The sequence below is a fragment of the Trichomycterus rosablanca genome, chromosome 7 (genome assembly GCF_030014385.1).
Source record: "Trichomycterus rosablanca isolate fTriRos1 chromosome 7, fTriRos1.hap1, whole genome shotgun sequence".
Lineage (NCBI taxonomy): Eukaryota > Metazoa > Chordata > Actinopteri > Siluriformes > Trichomycteridae > Trichomycterus > Trichomycterus rosablanca.
The window spans coordinates 30,069,240-30,092,869 of record NC_085994.1 but is presented as its reverse complement, the minus strand read 5'-3'; the positions used below and the strand labels follow the sequence as shown (position 1 = coordinate 30,092,869).

The 23,630-nt window shown below is 38.9% G+C and overlaps 1 protein-coding gene across 1 annotated transcript; it reads right to left on the bottom strand.

The window, feature by feature from the left end:
* Positions 1 to 3,461: 3,461 nt before the first annotated feature.
* Positions 3,462 to 20,664, bottom strand: zbtb34 (zinc finger and BTB domain containing 34). Its single transcript, XM_062998575.1, has 2 exons — positions 20,598 to 20,664; positions 3,462 to 5,245 (listed from the first exon to the last, which is right to left on the bottom strand). Exon 2 carries the CDS (start codon positions 5,208 to 5,210, stop codon positions 3,705 to 3,707), a length of 1,506 nt encoding a protein of 501 aa, XP_062854645.1. The 5' UTR covers positions 5,211 to 5,245; positions 20,598 to 20,664; the 3' UTR covers positions 3,462 to 3,704.
* Positions 20,665 to 23,630: the final 2,966 nt, after the last annotated feature.

Below are 23,630 nucleotides of genomic sequence, written 5' to 3'. Positions count from 1 at the left end.
CCATTAAAAGGAGTAAGATGTGGTTAATTAATCCCCTGCACATGGTCTAATTATAGCAAGAATTGTGTTCATTTTAAGTGCATGCTTGACAAAACATCAAAATTTACATTCACATAAACAACCAATAATAGAAAACAGAAACATATATGCTTAAGCTTTTTCCTTATACATGTGGGGAACTGCCATGCAGTACATTTTACACAAGTGGTCTAGCATGCACTGTTTTCTTAAAATAAACTGCAGAATGTCTGGCACAAGAGTCGTTTTTGAGAAATATTTTATCAAAAAAAGTCATTATTTCAGTATTTAATTCACTGTTTAGTTTTAAAAAGGAGCTTCCAGTGTGAAGCTGTCTGATTGTCCTTTTAATGACTTACTAATATATCTTCCTGTCAAAACTGAATATTACGTTAATTAATGCACCACATCTGCTACTTATTCGCTCCTCAACTTTATAACATCTTAATGCATCATAGTATAACAAATATTTAAGCGCTTGGAAAGGCCAGCTGCTGTTATAGAGCCTGATAAGTGTTTTTTATTAATCTCAGACGTATATAATATAATATGTATGACAAAAATTGGCATGCATTAACTGCAACAGAACTTTGTCTAAGGGTGCATCCCAAATTAGATTTCTTTATTTGACAAGGCACAGGTTTGTTCATAACACAGATTTAATGAAATCTGACTTTTCAAACATATTACACTACAAGTTCATCATTATTTTTCAGTCCATTCACCACTATCACCTGACACGTATGGCTTAATCATGTTTAGCAGACTTTCTTTTATATTTATACTCTGTTAAAAGAAATACCTTAGAACACTTAGACTTTGGTACCATGTTTACTTCTGACCATGGGTGGCTAGAAAATAGTTTCATGCATCTTACTGAGACACTGATTCTGGTACATTTACCAGTCAGTTGTGCAGTGTACATAACTAATAAACATTTTTGGTTTACCCTTTGGTTAGCAGCCAGAACTGAACTAACTAGATGAGAAACTTTTCTTTCACATAGTCTTAAAAACACGGACAGGTGGAGATAATGGTTTTAGAACAATGTTTACATACGTCTAATTCTAAGTAATCTTAAATAGATGATATTGTTAGTTAAAAAAAAACCTTTAAACCTGATGTCCATGTGGTAGCCGCTAGAGGGCACTGCTTGATAAAGTTAGAAAGACATGGACCTAATGAGTGACTACCTGATGACTTACAGTACAGTACAGTACAGTTTAAGTGCCCTACTAGGTAAAGTGTGAGGGTCTAAAGCAAGGAGCTAAAGTTTTAAAGGAGGTGGCAGCTGCACATGCTGGCCCCACTTTTTCTGACCGGTCACTATCTCATCACTACACAGGCCACGTGGTGCTGCATCTGCATGATTAATGCTAAACTAGGAAATTGGTGGGGTTCTCCATCTCTTTGGATTAAATGCTATGAGAAATAAAATAAATAAAATAAAAAAATGGGGGGGGGGGGGGGGGGGGGGTGTTCCTATTTAGAGTGGTATGTTAAGTCAGTTATGTTAGGCTCAGCAATCTTCAAAAAAGGTTTGACAGGTTTACAAATAACATTGGGAGAATTTAGCAGGGTAGACATACTTTAGGGATTTATTAATAGATTTTATATATAGATTATAGGCAGAAATTGATTAACATACTGTATTACAGTAGGCTATTTTTATAGAAAAATAAAAATCAATTAAGCTCCATTATTAGGGATAATACATTTGCATACAAATAATTTTACAAGCTTTATTTTGAAAAGCCTGACGCAACAATTTTAGTAGATTTTTTTTTCATAACCCCCTCAAATACTAAAGGTTACAATATTTAAACCACCCATGAAGGCTACATCCTTACAAAGCAATGCAGTTTTCCTAAAACATCTAAGTCTTAATCGTATGCCCTCAAATTTTTACAATTACTGACAACATTCATAATAACTTTGGAGTCAAATATTTTAACTAGCTAGATTATTTTTTGTGCATATTTCAGATTTAGAATTCACCCATGTTTCCTTTTTAAATTAAATAAAAATGGTATCTTGACCACACAAATAAAAGAAAAAAAATAGATATTATATATATATATAGGTTTAGTCTACTACTAAGCAGAAAAACAAATTTACCCCCCAAACACTAGCACTGCTTAGACATTTATTAAACTACACGCTTTGGAAAACAATGTTTATACAGTTTTTGTGAACAGTATAGGCTTGCTGACCTATAAAGTTAGAAAGCCTTTAAATTATGTAAAAAAAAATATTAATCCCCAACCAATCAAGCTGGCACATCAGTACTGCTGCAGATATTAATAAAGAGCAACGTGCACAAGTACTGGTTTTCACATAAAAGCATTAACCCAGATGAGGTATACAGAGTAAACTGTCTAAAGGGAGTAATAACACTTTAATGTGTATAGGTAGTAAAAGTGGTGGACAGCTGAGTAAGGCCTTTTAGTCTGGATGGATGTATAAATAGATGGATGGATAGATATTTAACTTGCACAAACAGACACTGACCAACAAAAGTAAAATTTACATTTAATACTAAATACTATTATGTTTCTGGGTAAGTACCAGTCCTAATCTTAAACTAATCTACAATGCATTTTACACTTGGTTAAAGTTGAGGAGCTTACATTTTGTAGTAACATTATACTTCTAGCTGCAGCCTTTTTAGTACAGTACTCTGTGCCTATAAAACCAACCTATATGTTTTATTTAACAGATAAACATGGCAAAGACTAAAATCAGTACTGAATATAATGATTACAATTTCAAACAAATATTGTATTTCTTATATTATAAATCTCTAATGATGTACAATTAAATGTTGTTTCAGCTTTTGTCATAGAATCTATATTTACTTTTATAAAAAAAAAAAACTATTTAAACAGGATTAATGTGAAGCCCCAATTTTCAGTGCTCCAACTGCAGGTAGGCTGTATCCTAGTGTAACCCTAATCACCCCAGCACTTTTAGAAACCAAACAAACAAAAAAAAGATAGCCTCTGTACAACCCCGTAAGATCTGTTCAAATCTTATACAATCTCTAGGCAATATTTTACTGTGGTACCAAGGCTTTGTGTAGTGAAAGTTTTGTGCATGGATTTTGCATTGTAAAAGAACTGAACACTGTAAAACAAACTGAGCTTTTTGAGATGATTCTTCATTTCTTGTCAGGCTCTTGACTGAGGTAGAACCCATTTGGAGTTGAAGAAAAAATTGTAAATACTGTCGAGTGATGAGAAGGTTATGTTGTATGATGAGGTATTGAACAGATGTGTCACACAGCTTTTGCACTGGTAGGTTAAACCATACCTTCTAAGTGATCAGCCTATGGGAGGCCAAATGTGCAAAAACAGGTCAAGTAAAAGCATGACAAGCATCTTATCTGAGTTTTCACATTATACGTTATTGCAACATGCCTAGATAACTATGACCAAAAACATGAAAATATTTATCTATTTAAAAAAAAAAAAAAAAAAAAAAAATAGAGGCCCTTGATAATGTCCACTTAATCCTGTGGCTTGACTAAACGACACCTGCCTTTCTGAAAAAAAAAACCCTCTTTTGAAATTGCGTCTTACGTGAGCAGATTACTAGGCCAATGAGTAGAACGTGTGCAAGGCAGGTTTCAGATCAACTCCTCTGACTAATAAAACCAAGCAACCTTGGTTGCCAAAACTGATTACTTAATAATCAGCTCTAGATGTGGATGGGCTTCCTTGGGGACTGGACTTAACACTTTCCTCATGGCCTGAAACGTCATCAGCGAGAGCACCCTCGGAGTTTTCAGCTGGCGTCCCGCGGTGGTTGTCTGCCGCTTCCCTTAGTAAGCCTGTGTGGTTGCTTATCTCTGTGCCAGAAATCATGTGCTTTTTGCGCAGATGTTGGTTAAGGGTACCCTGGAAGGGGAAGCACTTGCCGCAGATCTGGCAATGGAAGGGCTTGTTGTCGGTATGGCCACGGATATGGTACTCCAGCTGGTCTTTGCGTGTGTACTTCTTGCCACAGTACTTGCAGGCGAATGGCGTGATGCCCATATGTAGGCGCATGTGGCGATCCAGGCTGCCCTTTTGGTTGAAGGACTTGCCGCAGTAGATGCACACGAGCCGCTCGTTAAATGGGTACCACTGGCCGCGAAGACCCCGTTCTCTCACGTCGTTCTCGAAGACCCCTGTTGCTGTTGGCTCGCCTTCGTCATTTCCTAGCTTTGATTGAGAAGCTGCATCAGTTTGAACAGACAGTGGTGCAGGTCGCTTAGGTCGCCCTCGGCCACTTTGGAATCCACTAAGAATTGAACGAGAGGGACTGGATGGACTTAGGCTGAGAACGTAGGATGAGGGAAGGGCTGGATAAGTATAGCGAGCAGGAGGCAACACTGGCCCTGAAGCCCCTACGGTCACAGCTAGTACTTGCTCACCATCCACCATTTCTGTGTGGTACCCATCATCGCACACTGATGAGCTGTCCGAGTAGGTGGGTCGCTCTGTTTTTTCCAGCTTGACTTGGATGTCTGTTACTTGCTCGTTCCTCTCGTTCAAGTCCCCTTGCTCTGGCTCAGCTTCCATGGACACGTCCTGTTCTGATGCACAATCACTGCTCCCTCTGTCTGACTGCCCTTCCTCTGCTAAGTGCACAATTACCCTTCCTGCACCACTCGTCTCTCCACGATGGCTCTTTCTAGAGAGGTAGGGTGGTGAAATCTGGGTTGGGTTCAAGAAAACACCTGCTTCTTTTACACCGTTGTGTCCACCGCTAGCATCAAGGTCTTCATCAGCTTCTGTTTCGCCAGGGACTGGCACAGTAATCTTGGAGTGGAGGCCCTCTAGGATCTGTGTGCACTTGTCAATGACCGCCTGCATTTGCAGAAAGCTGGCAGCTGTGAGGAAGCTGACGACATCACGCAGATGCAACTCCATGTGGCCGGTGTAGCAGAAAGCTAGTAACTGCTCAAATACTGCAGGGCTTTTGATGACTGCGAGTGAAAGGCCGCTCATGGTCCCAAGTGCTGAGTGGTCACGGAAGTATGGTGAGCTGGCAGCCAGCACGGCCTTGTGCGCCTGGAATGGCCGACCCTGGATGTGCACAATAATGTCACAGAGCTTACCTTGCAGCCGTAGTTCATTAAGCTGCTTCATGACAGCATTGCTGAACTCGGGCACATCAAACTCTATAAAGCCACTGTCGTCATCCATGTCTCACTGTTGTTAACCCTTATTTCACCAAAATCCTAAAGACAGCAACAAAGAAAAGAAAAGAATCAGTTATACTGTACAAATCAAAAAATTGATTATTAAAAAATTAACAGAACTAAAGAATAAGATGTTTCATATTCAGATTCTTAGATGAATTAAAGAAAAAAGTCTATAAAGTCTAACAATACAATAGAGGTTGCCACAGACGATCTACATACTAGACTTGGCACAGTTTTTTTCGCTAAATGACTCCTATTTCTATTTGGGCTTGGGACCGGAACTGAGAGCTTGATGACAAGTGTGCCCCCCAGTGGCTGGACTGTTTCGGCCTCAGAAACTAGCTAATCGTGTCCATGCAGATAACCGACTGGCCGATAACACTCGCTGAGCGCCAGGTACCTTGATATATTTCCAAAAATAGGTGGACATCCATGCACATTACACCTCAGCCTGAAGTGGCAGAAGTAGCAGCATTTGAAAGCGATTACCAAAATGCACTGCATATTTAGAACAGCTGTTATTTATTAATTAATCTGCTTAATGCTGTAATTAAAATGAACTGCAATAAACACTTACTCACACAAATTGACACACAAACAAAATGCTGTACAAAGGAAACTGTCAAAACCAAAGAGATGATTGTAACAGATTTGCATCATTAACTCATGACCATGACGGCACATCAGCTTTTCACATGTTTAGTCAGTAATTTTGTAATCTGGTAAATGGAGAGAGAGACACACACACACACACACACACACACACACACACACACACACACACACACACACACACACACACACAAAGTCGTCTCTTCTCATCAAAGCACAGTCACTAAATTAATAACGTTACATTCTGCAACTTAAATTGTGCACAAAAACTAAAAATGTGACAGTTATTCGCAGAGGATGCGCTAACTAATTTCACAAATCACGAAAACACAGAATTTAACCATGGGCTTCACAAACTTCTGCACAGGACTACACACATACTCGCCATGAGTATGTAAATATTCCTTCTGGTGGCCGAACAGACTAGCCATCGGAAGGTGCACTTGTTAATGTGCTATCAGTGTCGGTTCCAAGCCTGGATAACAATAAGAAGGGTTGCATTAGGAAGGTTATCCAGCTGTGACAAACCAGGTACAATGACCAGAATGACCAGCTGTGGCGAACCCTAACAATAAAGGAGCAGATTAATGCAAATAGAAGTGAGTCAAATGTTTTTCACAGTGATTAAATACCTCTGACTGCAGCTATTGCTAGTAAAGGTGGCTTTTAAACTTGTGTTATAGCTCGGGGTTCTGAGAAATTGTAAGAATCAGCTTTTCCGAGAGATTCTAAAATGTTCATCGTTAAAAATAATAAGGTAAATTAATGTATTAAAAGAATGACATAGAAACACCAAACCATTCTTAATTATTACTGCTTATAAGTTCTTTCCACTGATTAAGAAGCATAAGAAAACAATTTTTAATTTTTTAATTGTATTTTAGTGTTTTATATTATATTTGTGTTATTTTCAGTGTATAAGTGTCAAAAACAACCCCATTATTTTACATTAGCCTACAATATATGCCATTCCACAGGACCATTCCACAGGAACATGTTTCCCATACATCCTTATGGGAAAAAATACCTTGAAACTCAACGCCTTTTAAACTCAACGCCACTCCCAGAACCAATTGACGTCGAGTTTCAAGGTACCACTGTACTGCGTTTTGTGCTTTCTTAATTGTTTATTATCATGTGTGATAAAAACAAACAAAAATGTTTAAGGTAGATGTGAGTGCACATGGGAAAATGCTAGTGCATAATGCATTTTAACTAGTATAGGTGAAAAATATGCAATCCCAATTTCATATGCAGAAAATACAAGTTTATACTTTTAGCACAGTATTAAAAGCAATATTGTAACTAATTTCAAAAAGTTTATATTTACTTGTACAAATGATCACAAATAAATAACAGAAGTGGTTTCAAAAATATGCTTTGCATATCAAATATGTACGATTACAATGAGCAAAAAATTGTACCTGGCCTAAATTAAAGCACAAGTGTTCTCTCCTTTTGGCCAGAATTAAAGCTAAATGATATCTGATTTATGCAAGAATCACTAGGCTGAACACAGTTTATCTATACCTGTAAAAAAAAAACACACATTTCAAAAAACACATATCCTATGGATATGTAACACTAGCCACTAAACAAGCTGTCTGTATAAAAATCACTGCTGCAAACAGCTAACAGCAGGACTGACAAGCAAAGCATTTTATAGCTTAAAGAACATTAGCTATAAAACCCTGGGGTTTATCAGGTGCAAAGCAATAATGCCTTTACATTAACACAGCCTGGATATTCTGGTTTAATCTGTTTAAAGTCTTGTAGAACAATAAAATGTTCAAATAATGGGTGGGACATAAATGCCTACTATGCTTCCTATAGGAGCTGTATAAAGTACAGCAAGCAAAAAAATAAAACAAAAAAAAACAAAACAAGAATGCTCTGGTGGCCATAAAAAAGGCTCAAACATACAGAACAGAACGTTTGTTGTTCTAGCGTAGCTGGTATATATAGAATAATTATTAAACCATATTTGCAACGTTTGCCAAAAGTTTTGTTATCCATTACACAGGCATTTACTCTTTTGGTGCACTCTTTGACCCAAACTGCTCACTGAAAACACTGATTAAAAAAAACTATAAATATATATACACATACACAAATACTATTAAATACAATAAACTCAAAACAGCTATGTAACTAACTCTTAATTAAAACGAATGTAATATACAATTAAATTTAACTTGGATTAAACTCTAAATGACGGAAAAGGGAATCTCTAAAATCTAAACACAAAATCCCAAAATTAAGGTCACACTGTTTTGAAAGTGCTTCCTCCCTCACATACAGTTGTGCTCATAAGTTTACATACCCTGGCAGAATTTGTGATTTTTTTTGTCCATTTCTCTGAGAAGATGAATGATAATATTGCAAACGTCAGATCTCTCCTTTGATACACACATTAATAATATTACTAGAATTGCTTTCTATCATTTGCGTAATATCTCTAAAATAAGAAACATACTATCTGTTAATGATGCCGAAAAACTGATCCATGCGTTTATAACTTCTCGGTTAGATTATTGTAACGCTCTTCTAACTGGATGCTCTGGTAGATCCATACACAAACTCCAGTTAGTTCAAAATGCAGCAGCTCGAGTGTAAACTAGAACTAAAAAATTTGATCATATTAGTCCTGTTCTATCATCTCTTCACTGGCTGCCAGTTAAATTCCGCATTGATTACAAAATACTTTTACTAACCTATAAAGCGCTACATGGTCTGGCTCCACAGTATCTGAGTGAACTTATTAATCACTACAACCCAGCACGTCCACTTCGCTCACAAGATGCAGGGTTACTTATAGTTCCTAAAATTAAAAAGATCACGGCTGGTGGTAGAGCTCCACAACTTTGGAATAATCTTCCTGCCTCTGTTCGGGATTCGGACACAGTCTCAATGTTTAAGTCTAGACTGAAAACATATTTATTTTCTCAGGCTTTTGATTAGTACAGACAAAGGTGCAGAGCTTGGGGGTTCTTGGTCATAGAAACTTGTGGTGGGTTGCTGTCGTTCTGCCTCTCCTGTCCGATCACTCAGGTTTGGGTAGGTGAGGTGGGTGCTGATGTCCTGTGAAAGCCTTCATGACCTTGTTACCTGCTTGCTCTCCCTTTTAGTTATGCTGTAATAATTAGGGCTGCCGGAGTCTAAAACTCTCTGTAAAACTGTTTTACTCAACTCGCATTGTACATTATTAACTACATTCTCTATTGTTTTACCCCGAGGGCATTCTGATGGAAACCTGTTTACCCGCCGAGGTTAAGGATTAAAGTCGAGACTGCAGTGCCAATATTGCTGCTCCTGCCAGATGTGACGGGTCTGGAGTAATTGCACCAAGAATGACAAGAACTAACTACAGACTTTATTAAAGACTAGACCGAGTAATAACTATTATTATTTATTTATTTATTTATTTATTTATTTATTGCCAGTTATAACTTTTAGATCATTTAATTCTGTGTTTGTATGATTTGTGTAAATCCTACTTATTTAAAGTTTCCTCCAGGCCACCCAAGAAGGATGGGCCCTGCTGAGTCTGGTTCCTCTCAAGGTTTCTTCCTGTAATTTTCAGGGAGTTTTTCCTTGCCACAGTCGCCCTCGGCTTGCTCAACAGGGGTTTTTGTATCTGTTGGTCCTGGATTTTGTAAAGTTGCTTTGAGACAATGTCTATTGTAAAAAGCACTATATAAATAAAGTTGACTTGACTTGATAATACAAAAAAATTTCTTTTATTCATGGTTAGTGGTTGGGTGAAGACATTTATTATCAAACAATTGTGTTTGCCCTTTTTAAATCATAATGACAACAGAACCTACCCAAATGACCCTGATCAAAAGTTTACATACCCTGGAAGTTTTGGCATGACAACATATACACAAATTGACACACACAGGTTTAAATGGCTACTAAAGGTCCCAATCCTCACCTGTGATCTGTTTGCTTGTAATTCATGTGTGTGTATAAAAAAGTCAGTGAGTTTATGGGCTCCTGACAGACCCCTGCATGTTTCATTCAGTGCTGCCACTGATGATGTTGGATTACAAGCTTGTGGAAAGCAAAATAATTATCAAAGGATCCGCAGGAGAAGATAGTTGAACTTTATAAAACAGGAAAAGGATATAAAAAGATATCCAAGGAATTGAGAATGCCAATCAGCAGTGTTCAAACTCTAATTAAAAAGGTGGAAAATGAGGGATTCTGTTGAAACCAAGCCAAGGTCAGGTAGACCAACAAAAATTTCAGCCAAAACTGCCAGGAAAATTGTTCGGGATGCAAAGGAAAACCCACAAATAATGTCAGCTGACATACAGGACACTCTGAAAAAAAGTGGTGTAGATGCAAAATAAGGAGGCACATGAAAAAAAATGGGCTGCATGTTCGAGTTGCCAGAAGAAAGTCGTTACTACACCAATGCCACAAAGCAGCCTGCTTACAATATGCCAAACAGCACAGAGACAAACCTCAACATTTCTGGAACAGTTATTGAACTTTTTGGCCACAACCATATTAGTACATTTGGAGAGGAGTCAACAAAGCCTATGATGAAAAGTGCACCATCCCTACTGTGAAACACGGAGGTGGATCGCTGATGTTTTGGGGATGTGTGAGCTATACAGGCACAGGGAACTTGGTCAAAATTGATGGCAAGATGAATGCAGTATTTTATCAGCTGCGCATGGGACGCACTTGGATGCTCCTACATGACAATGATTCAAAACACAAGGCCAAGTTGACCTGTCATTGGCTACAGCAGAAAAAAGTGGAGTGGCCATCTCATTCCCCTGACCTCAATATCATGGAGCAACTTTGGGGAGATCTCAACTGTGCAGTTCATGCAAGACAGCCCAAAAATTTACAGGAACTGGAGGCATTTTGCCAAGAAGAATGTGCAGCTTTACCATCTGAGAAGATTAGGGCCTCATCCACAACTACCACAAAAGACTTCAAGCTGTCATTGATGATAAAGGAGGCAATACAGGGTATTAAGAACTAGGGTATGTAAACTTTTGATCATGGTCATTTGGATAGTTTCTGTTGTCATTATGATTTAAAAAGGGCAAACACAATTGTTTGATAATAAATGTCTTCACCCAACCACTAACCATGAATAAAATATACTGTATATATACAGTGCTCAGCATAAATGAGTACACCCCAACAGATTTGTCAGAAAACCTTTAGTTTCTTTACAGAATCAACATTTTCTATGGGGTACTATACTACAAAATACTCCTACAAATGTGGGCCATTGATTGCAAACAAGATTTGTTCATTTGTACACACAAAAAAGTTATTTTCTCAACAAATTCATTCAAGACCATGTTGCAAAAATGAGTACACCCCAATGAAAGTCTTAGGAGTTTAGACTACAAAATTCTAATTAACACGAATTTAACCACATGTGAGTCTAATTATTCATTAAACAGGTGTCCAGCAGACAGTTGACAGTTAAAAGGGCATTACTTAACAAAGAAAACCCCATCCCATTTCATGCTGTCAGCAGTGGCACCACATGGAAGAGAAATGTCACAAGACCTGAGAAAGAAAATTGTTTCTTTACACAAGAAAGGTGAAGGCTACAAGAAGATCGGCAAAGCTTAACTGATCAGTCAGAATACTATAGCAAAAGTGATACAAAAATTTAACAAAGATGGAACTGCAACCATCTCACAGAGACGTCCAGGCCATCCACGGATGTTAACACCCAAACAGGAGCGTCTTCTGATGAGAAGGGTTGAAGAAAATCGCCATGCAAGTTCACTGTAGTTAGCTAAAGAGGTAAAAAGCCAAACTGGAGTGACTTTTTCCCGTGACACAGTACAGCGTACACTGCAGAAGAATGGCATGCATGGGTACCATCCACGAAGGAAGCCTCTCCTGAAGCCCATGCACAAAAAAGCCCGCCTAGAATTTGCCAGGGCCCATGCTGAAAAAGGTGAAGACTACTGGGACTCTATACTCTGGAGGGATGAGACCAAGATAAATGTTTTTGGAACTGATGGCTTCCAAACTTTATGGCGTCACAAAGGTGAGGAGTACAAAGAAGAATGCATGGTGCCTACAGTGAAACATGGTGGTGGCAGTGTCCTTATGTGGGGCTGCATGAGTGCTGCAGGTGTTGGGGAGCTGCATTTCATCGATGGTATCATGAATTCACAGATGTGCTGCTCTATATTGCAGGACAAGATGCTACCATCACTTTGAGCCCTTGGTTGTCATGCACCTTTCCAACATGACAATGATCCAAAACACACATCTAAGGCCACTGTTGCATTTCTGAAGAAGAACAGGGTGTAAGTGATTCAGTATGTCTCCTGATCTGAACCCAATCGAACACCTACGGGGAATTCTGAAGACACAGGTTGAGCATCACTCTCCATCCAGCATCCAGGCTCTAAAAGAGGTCGTTCTTGAAGAATTGAAAAAGATAGACGTTGCAATTTGTCGCCAACTTGTTCATTCCATGCCTAGAAGACTTAATGCTGTCCATAAAAATCATAGTGGTCATACAAAATACTAGATGTAGTACTTTTTGATGTGGGGTGTATTCATTTTTGCATCAACTCGTTTGAGTAAAATTGAATATTTTGTAATCTAAGTTATATTATTAACCTTACTTTTATGTTATGGGTTAAAGAAATGTTCTATGAAACTCAGTCTTGTCAAAATTTAGAAAATTGTTCCTGTGTTCAGTGAGATATTGATTAAAATCTTACTTTTCAAAGGGGGTGTACTCATTTATGCTGAGCACTGTATATATACAGTGTATCACAAAAGTGAGTACACCCCTCACATTTCTGCAGATATTTAAGTATATCTTTTCATGGGACAACACTGACAAAATGACACTTTGACACAATGAAAAGTAGTCTGTGTGCAGCTTATATAACAGTGTAAATTTATTCTTCCCTCAAAATAACTCAATATACAGCCATTAATATCTAAACCACCGGCAACAAAAGTGAGTACACCCCTAAGAGACTACACCCCTAAATGTCCAAATTGAGCACTGCTTGTCATTTTCCCTCCAAAATGTCATGTGATTTGTTAGTGTTACTAGGTCTCAGGTGTGCATAGGGAGCAGGTGTGTTCAATTTAGTAGTACAGCTCTCACACTCTCTCATACTGGTCACTGAAAGTTCCAACATGGCACCTCATGGCAAAGAACTCATGGCACCTCATGGATCTTAAAAGACGAATTGTTGCGCTACATGAAGATGGCCAAGGCTACAAGAAGATCGCCAACACCCTGAAACTGAGCTGCAGCACAGTGGCCAAGATCATCCAGCGTTTTAAAAGAGCAGGGTCCACTCAGAACAGACCTCGCGTTGGTCGTCCAAAGAAGCTGAGTGCACGTGCTCAGCGTCACATCCAACTGCTGTCTTTGAAAGATAGGCGCAGGAGTGCTGTCAGCATTGCTGCAGAGATTGAAAAGGTGGGGGGTCAGCCTGGCAGTGCTCAGACCATACACCGCACACTACATCAAATTGGTCTGCATTGCTGTCACCCCAGAAGGAAGCCTTTTCTGAAGTCTCTACACAAGAAAGCCCGCAAACAGTTTGCTGAAGACATGTCAACAAAGGACATGGATTACTGGAACCATGTCCTATGGTCTGATGAGACCAAGATTAATTTGTTTGGTTCAGATGGTCTCAAGCATGAGTGGCGGCAATCAGGTGAGGAGTACAAAGATAAGTGTGTCATGCCTACAGTCAAGCATGGTGGTGGGAATGCCATGGTCTGGGGCTGCATGAGTGCAGCAGGTGTTGGGGAGTTACATTTCATTGAGGGACACATGAACTCCAATATGTACTGTGAAATACTGAAGCAGAGCATGATCCCCTCCCTCCGGAAACTGGGTCGCAGGGCAGTGTTCCAGCATGATAATGACCCCAAACACACCTCTAAGACGACCACTGCTTTATTGAAGAGGCTGAGGGTAAAGGTGATGGACTGGCCAAGCATGTTTCCAGACCTAAACCGAATAGAACATCTTTGGGGCATCCTCAAGCGGAAGGTGGAGGAGCGCAAAGTCTCGAATATCTGCCAGCTCCGTGATGTCGTCATGGAGGAGTGGAAAAGCATTCCAGTGGCAACCTGTGAAGCTCTGGTAAACTCCATGCCCAGGAGAGTTAAGGCAGTTCTGGGAAATAATGGTGGCCACACAAAATATTGACACTTCAGGACTTTTTACTAAGGGGTGTACTCACTTTTGTTGCCGGTGGTTTAGACATTAATGGCTGTATATTGAGTTATTTTGAGGGAAGAATAAATTTACACTGTTATATAAGCTGCACACAGACTACTTTTCATTGTGTCAAAGTATCATTTTGTCAGTGTTGTCCCATGAAAAGATATACTTAAATATCTGCAGAAATGTGAGGGGTGTACTCACTTTTGTGATACACTGTATATATATTGTATTATCATTCATATTCTCAGAAATGGCCAAAAAAATCACAAATTCTGCCAGGGTATGTAAACTTTTGAGCACAACTGTATGTTCTATACAGATGACCTTCATTAACAAGTTCTATATTAACTATATTTACGTGAATAACACAAATAACCCAGCAAACCAGTGCAGAATAACACTGCAAAACAGACTTCTATTCATTTCAACAGGGACCTAACGTCCTTGAGAGGACTAGAGGACTATTTCCTAATAGTTTTTTAAATCCATCTAGCCCTCCACACACTGCAGGTTTCCAGTACCAGAGAAAGCAAAGCAGCACCAATGCATCAACGAGCCACTCACCATGCTTCAGTGCAGGCAGGGTGTTTAAATCTGAAGACATTTTGGTGTTTTAATACGTGTCTATGCAATATTAAAACATAACTAGAATTCTCTGAAAAGTTATGCATATTTGTGCAGATGTAAAACACACTAGAACACCACAGCTGACATTTCCTTTAAGGACAATGATTGGCTCAACCGCCGGGTTGGATGCCGGAGGGGATTTATCTATAACTGATGCAATTATGACCTCTGCTGACTGATCGATGGCACCTGCATCAGAGGCGAGGAATAATGGAGATCAGCGTGTGACTCGCCGTGCGTGAGACTGAGGTCCATATGAACTCGTCTCACGCAGGTGAAAAGATTCAGTCGGCTACTGCACAAGTGTCTATGGGGGCGCATGTTAGTCATGGCTCTCCACGATCAGGAGTAGAGGTCGGCAGCAGTATGGAGGATGTAAAATGCAATTAGGTAATTGGACAAGACTAGATTGGGAGAAAAATCTAGTGCCAAAAAAAATGCATACATTTCTAACTTCTTAAAGCAATTTGTCAGCTTTCTGACAAACTGGTTCTCATAAATAGGGCTGCAACGATTAGCCGACATAATCGATAACGTCGACTATAAAAATGTATTATATATTAATAATCTATACTAGAGAGGCAAAGATAGAGAGACCGAAACTTTCTAAAGTATTTCAGGAGCATTTCAGCCAAAATATATGTTTTTGACTTCCAGAGTGATAACTTCTGAAACATAACAGTTTCTAATGCTGTCCAAAGCTTTCTTATTTAACTGAATTTTTTTATTGTGATTGTGTATTAATGTTTCAAATATATTTAATTAAACTATCAAGCTTAAGTTTCATATTCATGTTTCATGGGTCATTATTTTAAGTTGATATTGGAACTTAAATAACATAACAGAGTTTTGTTATGTTAAGGCAGAGATGGAGGGTATGACATAAATAATCGTTGACTAGTCGACTAATCGAAAAAATAATCGTCAGATTAGTCGACTACTAAAATAATCGTTAGTTGCAGCCCTACTCATAAATGGCATTTACTATTGTAGCTAATTTTGCACCCACAAAAAAAAAAAAGAAAAGCACAGACTTAACTTAAAAATCAGGGCAGCCTGGAGGCAAAGTTTGTAAATTAACCTAAACCTAATATGCCAATGGAGGTTGAATAATTCTGATTGCAAATGTAAAACACAATTGTCCAGCAAACCCCACCGCCATCAGCACCGCCACTACCAAATCCACAAGATTTGTTTGAATTTGTGCCCATTTAATCACAAAGGTCTTGGAGTATTAGGCCTGGCTTGCAATGAGCATACCAATTTATTAAAAGGACTGATAAAAAATTTTCTTATTGTATCATTGTGATTAAATTGTGCCTATTTTTTATGTTTTACAGATAAGAAAATTTTCTTCTTAATATTTACATCACCCCCTTTATAGAAGTGGTTTGTGGTTCCATAAAAAAAATTACACTTGCAAATTACCAAAGCAATTATTAGAGATGGGACGATCGATCGGCTACGAATCGGTATCGGCCGATTTTTAATCAAAATATGCTATCGGCGATCGGCGATATTTCCTAAAAGTAGCCGATCCGATCGTGTGATATATAAAGACCATGTTAACTTAACAGCTCAGTGGATTGATCCAGACTTTGAGCTACGAAGCGCCAACCATCACATCACCATTCATCAACAATCGTACAGAAACCATCGTGAAAGCTCTTACGATGTAATTTTGCTGATTGTAATATTTACTTTAAAAAGATAATTCAACCCGGTCACATCTGAGTCGATTCTATCAGCACGTTATATAAACTCCTGGTTCACTTTGGTAAATCGTAAGCGGTTCTTACTTGTGATGTAGATGAGAACAGAAGATGTTACAGAGCCAATCCGAGGCAAAAGTTTATTCATTACCAAATTGCTGAACTTTTAGAAAACTTTTAGCTCCTTAGACGGAACGAGTCTGACTCGGTTACAGATCTGTGGTAATAGCAGTTTAATTAAGCTTTTTAATGAAGCTTTTTAATGTAAGAGAGTCACACAGAATGTTCTGTAGTAGCTGGTGTTTATTTAAAACCACGACATTTAATTAATAACAGTAAACACGGAGAGATAACTGAGAAGAGAAACTTACGCTTCACATAAAAACGAATCAACTCATGAATCAATGAATCACTTATAGCGATACTGTGAATAAAGCGTATCTTCTAAAGGCACAAACACACACACACACACACACACACACACACACGCACTGCTCCGGTTTATCTTTACGGTGAGGCTCTTTTTAAGTTTATTTACTGCTAACCACCCCCCCCCCCCGATCGGAATCCCTGAAAGGAGATCGGAGATCGGAATCGGTGCCAAAAACCCCGATCGGTCCATCTCTAGCAATTATACATACAGGGGTTTAGAAGCTGTTTGCCATGACACTGTAACTTTTCCATTTATGTGTTTAAAGTTTTTTGTGCCTTTTGAACAATAGCTAAAAAGCTTTACTGCACTGGCAGGACGGTTGCCAGGAGATGGTATACAGAACACTGTGTTTACCTATACTAGAAAGTTCTGATGGATCCATGCAGTTTAAGTTGTTTGCACCATGGTAGACAGTGGACAAATCGTGCAATGCAAACTAGACGCAAACTTAACAGGCCGAAGTAGCTTTAAGATTCCTGCAGGGTAGCCTAAAGTTTATTACAATCTGCATCCAAATCCAGAACTATCCATACCATACCTAATGTGTTTTTGTTTATTTTTAATTGCACAACGGTACTCATGAAAGTAAAAGAACTAGCTTTGCCATGCAGCGGGTGTGGTGGTGTTTCATTTTCTGATGTAAATGATTAACAAGTAACCAAAATAGGTTAAGTTTTGCGGTTTAAAATTCCATGTAAATTCTTATTCAAGAGTTTACGCATGATTTGAATTTAAAGTGTAACTACTAATCTCTCCACATAGAAGTGACAGATCGGAAAACCTGAAATAAGATAAACTCACCCTCAGTGTGCATGCACCAGGTCTGCTTATATGTAACCTAAAAATCACTAAAGAAAGCTGTTTTAATTTATAACTTGTGTTATAATTTGTATACTACTAAAATGCTGTAAGAGCGAACATCAACTGCATCTCTATTATTAGACAAGGTTCTTATAATCATCTTGTACATTTGACTGCTAAACAGGTTCTGCTCACAAAGTTTATGTTCATTATTCTGTCATACATTACTGCCACCTTTACTATAACACACTATTTGTAAGTAATAAAGTATAAAAACTTATATCAAACTTAGTAATGTGTTTCATAACTGATATGACACTACAAGATTTTTGCTTAACTCTCAGCTAATGACTATCAGCTATTGGTTCCAGCAACATTTGCATCCCTAGACTGTGGAAAGTGCTAACAAACTTCTGACACCTCTCTTGTAGAATCTTCTGCCATTCTTGTACAAAAACTACTACCTCATTGAGGTCTGATTTCTTACATGGGGCAACTGCTTAAGTCTGGTGTGCAACAGAACTCTGCAGGCCTATACTAATCCCTTCTACTTGCGCTTCATGTGCTTCTTGGTCAAAGGAGGCGTGTGCCATGGAGTAGTGGTAGCATAGCAGTTAGGGCAATGGAATGGTAATCAGAAGGCTGGTTCAATCGCCAACCACTGCTGCCAAGTTGCCAATGTTGGGCCCCTGCGCAAGGCCCTTAACCCTGAAATGTTCACACTGCAAGTTTGCTGCTGCACCATAAATTTGGTACTTCTGGACAATACTCTCAATAGTATATCTAGGAATGTTATGGTCTAATGTGTTAATAATGCTGTTAACCAACTTAAGGTGACACAGGCCAGCCGTAAGTTTTAAGATTAGCAATAATAATAGTAATTGTTGATTTGTGACAGTATTGGCAATATTAACACAATAACCTGCAACTCCACATCATTCATTTTCTTCATGTGCTGTATTATTTAGCCGATAAATACTTAAAGCTAAATTTAGATTTGCATAAAAATTAAAATTTGTATTGGGGGTTGAATATTTGCATTTTTCCATAATTTACTTAAAGCCTGGTCGGAACTTCTAGTTAAGTAAGGGTTTGTGAGCGTAAAGGATGACTAGGTTTTTTTTAGACATTTGAACCCAAGCTGAGCTGACTATAAGTTTCAGCTGTGCTTTTTACTATTCATGGGTGCAAAATTGGCTTCAATAGTGGAGAAGATTTCTAAGAATCAATTTATACTATCAAAAAGATCACAAATTACCTTATATAGTTAAAATTATATGCATAATTTTTAAAAGGGTTCTATTTGTTTTCATAATGCATACAATTTATTTTATGTCATGTTTTACACACTTCGGTTACACACTTCCGTTACAAACGGATGCTACTCGTTACTCAAGATTCATCAGTTCACGAGTTTCAAACACGGTCATGGACAGTTTTGTATCTCCAATTCACCTCACTTGCACGTCTTTGGACTGTGGGAAGAAACCCAGGCAGACACGGGGAGAAAATGCAGACTCCACACAGAAACGACCTGGACCGTTTCACCTGGGGATCGCACCCAGGACCTTCTTGCTGTGAGGCGACGGTGCTACCCACTGAGCCACCCTTTTCATAGCGCATAGTCCACTAAAAACACCAAAATGTCAAGTGACTTAACAAGTGTTCCATCATCCATGCTATTGATCCATTTATCATTAACAGAGAAGCTTAAAGGTTATTTACCATTTTCTATCTGATTCACACCTTAAGTATTACAACATGAGAAGTAAATGTCCATAATATAATATGGAAAGTATAGTCTAGCATATTAGACAATCAAGACTAGTTTGTAAACAGGAGTAGTAACTACACCAACTAAAAAGTAGGTATAAACAGTCAGGTCATGCCAACTCAAACTAGCACCTTAGGTTAAAAGAAAAAAAGTCCTGCTGCGCAGCTTCAGCAGAAACTCTGCAATGGATTGGCACCCTGCCCCGGGTATTCTTGCTTTGCACCCTGTGCTTCCTGGTGGAACCACACCCGGCACAACCTTAACCAAGATAAAGCAGGTAATGAAAATGAAAATGAAAATGAAATGAAAACTATTATGTGCATCCAGCCTAATTACTGAGCCAAATTCGGTCTTAACATAAAAAAATACCATCTTTGAACATGACTCCTGACAGTTATTTGAACACTTTATGTTGGAAACCAGCAGCTATATTAGATGTATTCCCAAGTAGTTGTTTACACATACAAACATTTAGTTTCTATTTAAACTGCAGTTACAATTGCCCCCTAGATTAGTTAAAAGTACTAAATATCAGCCAGAAAATTAAACTGACAGGACAGGCAGCACTTCGACTCAGGGGTGCGTTCACACCAAACACACACACACACACACACACACACAGTGGGGTAAATTTCTCACCCCAGCTAAAACTGTACGTGTAAGAAATGGGTTAGTAATTACGGGATTGTGAAACAAGGAAGTACACTTAAACTTCAACGAACTTTCCATTAGCTTGCTTCACTCAATACAAGCACGTTAGAACAAGTTTGGTGGGTTCATGCAAGCGCATAAACAACGTAGCATAGCGGGAGGACCTATTAAACTGTATTAAATAACTGTACAAATAACGTATCCATAGCTAACAGGCTAAAAGGAAGCCATAAAACCCGCACTCATTTAGGTGAAGCTAACACGGTTCTTGTAGCTAGTTAGCAATATGTTGGTATAGAAAATATCTTTGTTAACTAACTGTCTTGTCTAGTTAGATGTCTAGTCTAGATAGCTGTCAAACTAATTACATACGCGACTAGTCAGCTAAACAACAACTAGCATTTTACACGACTGCTTCAGCAAACTTAGCTAGTTAGCTTTAGCTAAACTACTACAGAATGCTTGAAAACTCTCTCTCCTAATGCTCATTTGCAGTTAGACTCAGACCATATATGTCGCTCAAGCAAAGAGTTCGTGTCATTACAGCCAAAACAAGGTGGTTAAGGTATTACCGTGTCCAACTCAAACGCTGTCCATTACCCTGGAGCGACTTGGTTAGCTCCAGCCAGGCCTCCTCCACCTCCGCCTCCGCCTTCTTGTTCCCCAGCTGCTTCCACCGCTGTTCTCTACGGCGAGGAGTCGACGCGATTTGCGGCTACTTGCCGACCTGTACTGCGCATGTGCACAGCGTTCAAGCACGCGAACCTACCAAAGTCGAGGTGGATTCATGATATACTTTTACACAGTCGTATGTATGTACACTGGATTCAGAAAATAATTGTTAAACCTTGTTTCTACACTCACTGTCCATTTTATCAGCTCCACTTATCATATAGGAGCACTTTGAAGTTCTACAATTACTGACAGTAGTCCATCTGTTTCTCTACACACTTTTTTAACCTGCTTTTACTCTGTTCTTCAATGGTCAGGACCTCTACAGGACCACCGCAGAGCAGGTATTATTTAGGTGGTGGATCATTCTCAGCCCTGCAGTTACAATGACATGGTGGTGGTGTGTTAGTGTGTGTTGTGCTGGTATGAGTGGATCAGACACAGCAGCGCTGCTGGAGTTTTTAAATACCGTGTCCACTCACTGTCCACTCTATTAGACACGCCTACCTAGTTGGTCCACCTTGTAGATGTAAAGTCAGAGACGATCGCTCATCAGTTGCTGCTGTTTGAGTTGGTCATCTTCTAGACCTTCATCAGTGGTCACAGGACGCTGCTCACGGGGCGCTGTTGGCTGGATATTTTTGATTGGTGGACTATTCTCAGTCCAGCAGTGACAGTGAGGTGTTTAAAAACTCCCTCAGCACTGCTGTGTCTTATCCACTCATACCAGCACAACACACACTAACATACTACCACCGTGTCAGTGTCACTGCAGTGCTGGGAATGACCCACCGCACAAATAATACCTGCTCTGTAGTGGTCCTGGGAGAGTCCTGGCCATTGAAGAACAGCATTAAAGGGGGCTAACAAAGCATACAGAGAAACAGATGGACTACAGTCAGTAATTGTAGAACTAGAAAGTGCTTCTATATGGTAAGTGGAGCTGATGAAATGGACAGTAAGTGTAGAAGCAATCTAAACCTAATAATCAATAATGACGAAGTAAAACATTTTTCAACCCCGAATCAGAAAAAGTTGGGAAAGTATGAAAAATGCAGATAAAAAACAACACTGGGTTTCTCACATTTACTTAGATTTTTTTTATTACAGAAAGTATAAACCCAAGATATGTCAAGATACTAAATGCTGTGAGAAGGAATAGCAACGTTCAAAAATTGTAAATATTGTTTTGGAATGTGTTGCAGGCCTGAAATGCAGGAATGGATTTATATTAACAAATGAAATGAAGTTGACCAGACAAAATATATTGTGGTATTCAATCAAGTAAAAGTTCATGCAAATGTAAAAACACTGCATTTTATCCTTTTCCATACAGTCATAACGTTTTTCTGATTTGAGGTTGTAAAACAATATCTAGGCCTTATATTGTTCCCAGGACCACAGTGGACATAATATTTCTAATATGTAGAAAGCTGTGCACCCAAATTGGCAGTCTGAGCGAGAGGGGCTTTGGTCAGAGTGGTCAGTCTAAAAGTAGCTCCAAAAGTCCTGTGCAGAGAACCTGGTGGATAAACAACTATCTCAGCAAGTGCTTCATAAATCAGGTCATAGTGCCACAAGTAACGGTTGGGTAAAAATCATTTTATGGCATGTATAGACTCTGGCAACAAGATAAAAATAACTCTGGGCAGAACTGCAAGTGTGGTGTGTCTGGTGTGAAACAGGCACTGCTCATTACTTAATTAATATCATGCCAAACAGGGTGGTGGTAACATCATGCTATGGTGGGACAGAAAGACATGTAGGAAAATGAGGTATGCATAAAAGCAGCCAAATACAACAGTTCACCGTTCAACAGTCCAAAACAGTACTGGAGTGGCTTTGAGGCAAGTCTCTGAATGTGCCAATCTTGTTAACCAGTTTGACGGAGCTTAAAAGATTGAGATTAACATAACATGGAAACAAGACATGGAAAAAAATAAATAAATAAATAAATAAAAATAATAATATATATATATATATATATATATATATATATATATATATATATATATATATATATATACTGTATATTATAATATAATAAATATTTCTTATTGGGACAGGATGAACCTGAGATATTTCATGTTTTATTTGCTCAACTTCATTTCATTTATTAATAAACCTTCATTCCTGCATGTCAGGTCTGCAACACATTCCAAAAAATTCCATTCCATTTTTTTCCCCACACAAAGATGTTTTGGCTCCGATTATAAAAAGTGATTTAGTGTTTCAGCTTTTATTTTGTCCCATTCTTCCTGCAAACACGTCTTAAGATGTGCAACAGTACGGGGTCGTCGTTGTTGCATTTTTCCTCCACACATTCTCTGTTGGGGGCAGGTCAGGACTGCAGGCAGGCCAGTCCAGTACCTGTACTCTCTTCTTCCACAGCCATGCCTTTGTAATGTGTGCAGCATGTGGTTTTGCATTGTCTTGTTAAAAAATGCATGAACGTCCCTGGAAGAGATGACGTCTTGAAGGCAGCATATGTTGCTCTAAGATCTCAATGTACTTTTCTGCATTAATGCTGCCATCACAGAAGTGTAAATGACCTTCGCCAAGGGCACTGACACAGCCCCATACCATGACAGACCCTGGCCTTTGGACTTGTTGCTGATAACAGTCTAGATGTTTTTTTCGTCTTTGGTCCGGAGCACACGGCATCCATTTTTTCCACAAAAGACCTGGAATGCTGATTCATCTGACCACAATACACGTTTCCACTGTGTGATGGTCCATCCTAGATGCCTCTGAGCCCGGAGAAGTTAACGTCGCTTCTGGACGTAGTTAACATAAGTCTTCTTTTTTGCATAGTAAAGTCTTAAGTGGCATTTGTGCATGTAACTCTGTATTGTAGTGCTTGACAAAGGTTTGCCAAAGTAATCCCTCACCCATGTGGTTATATCAGCTATTTTTAAGTGGCGGTTCTTGAT

Excerpts from the sequence above, each read along its gene's own strand:
- zbtb34 (XM_062998575.1), bottom strand. The coding sequence starts at position 5,210 with ATGGATGACGACAGTGGCTTTATAGAGTTTGATGTGCCCGAGTTCAGC.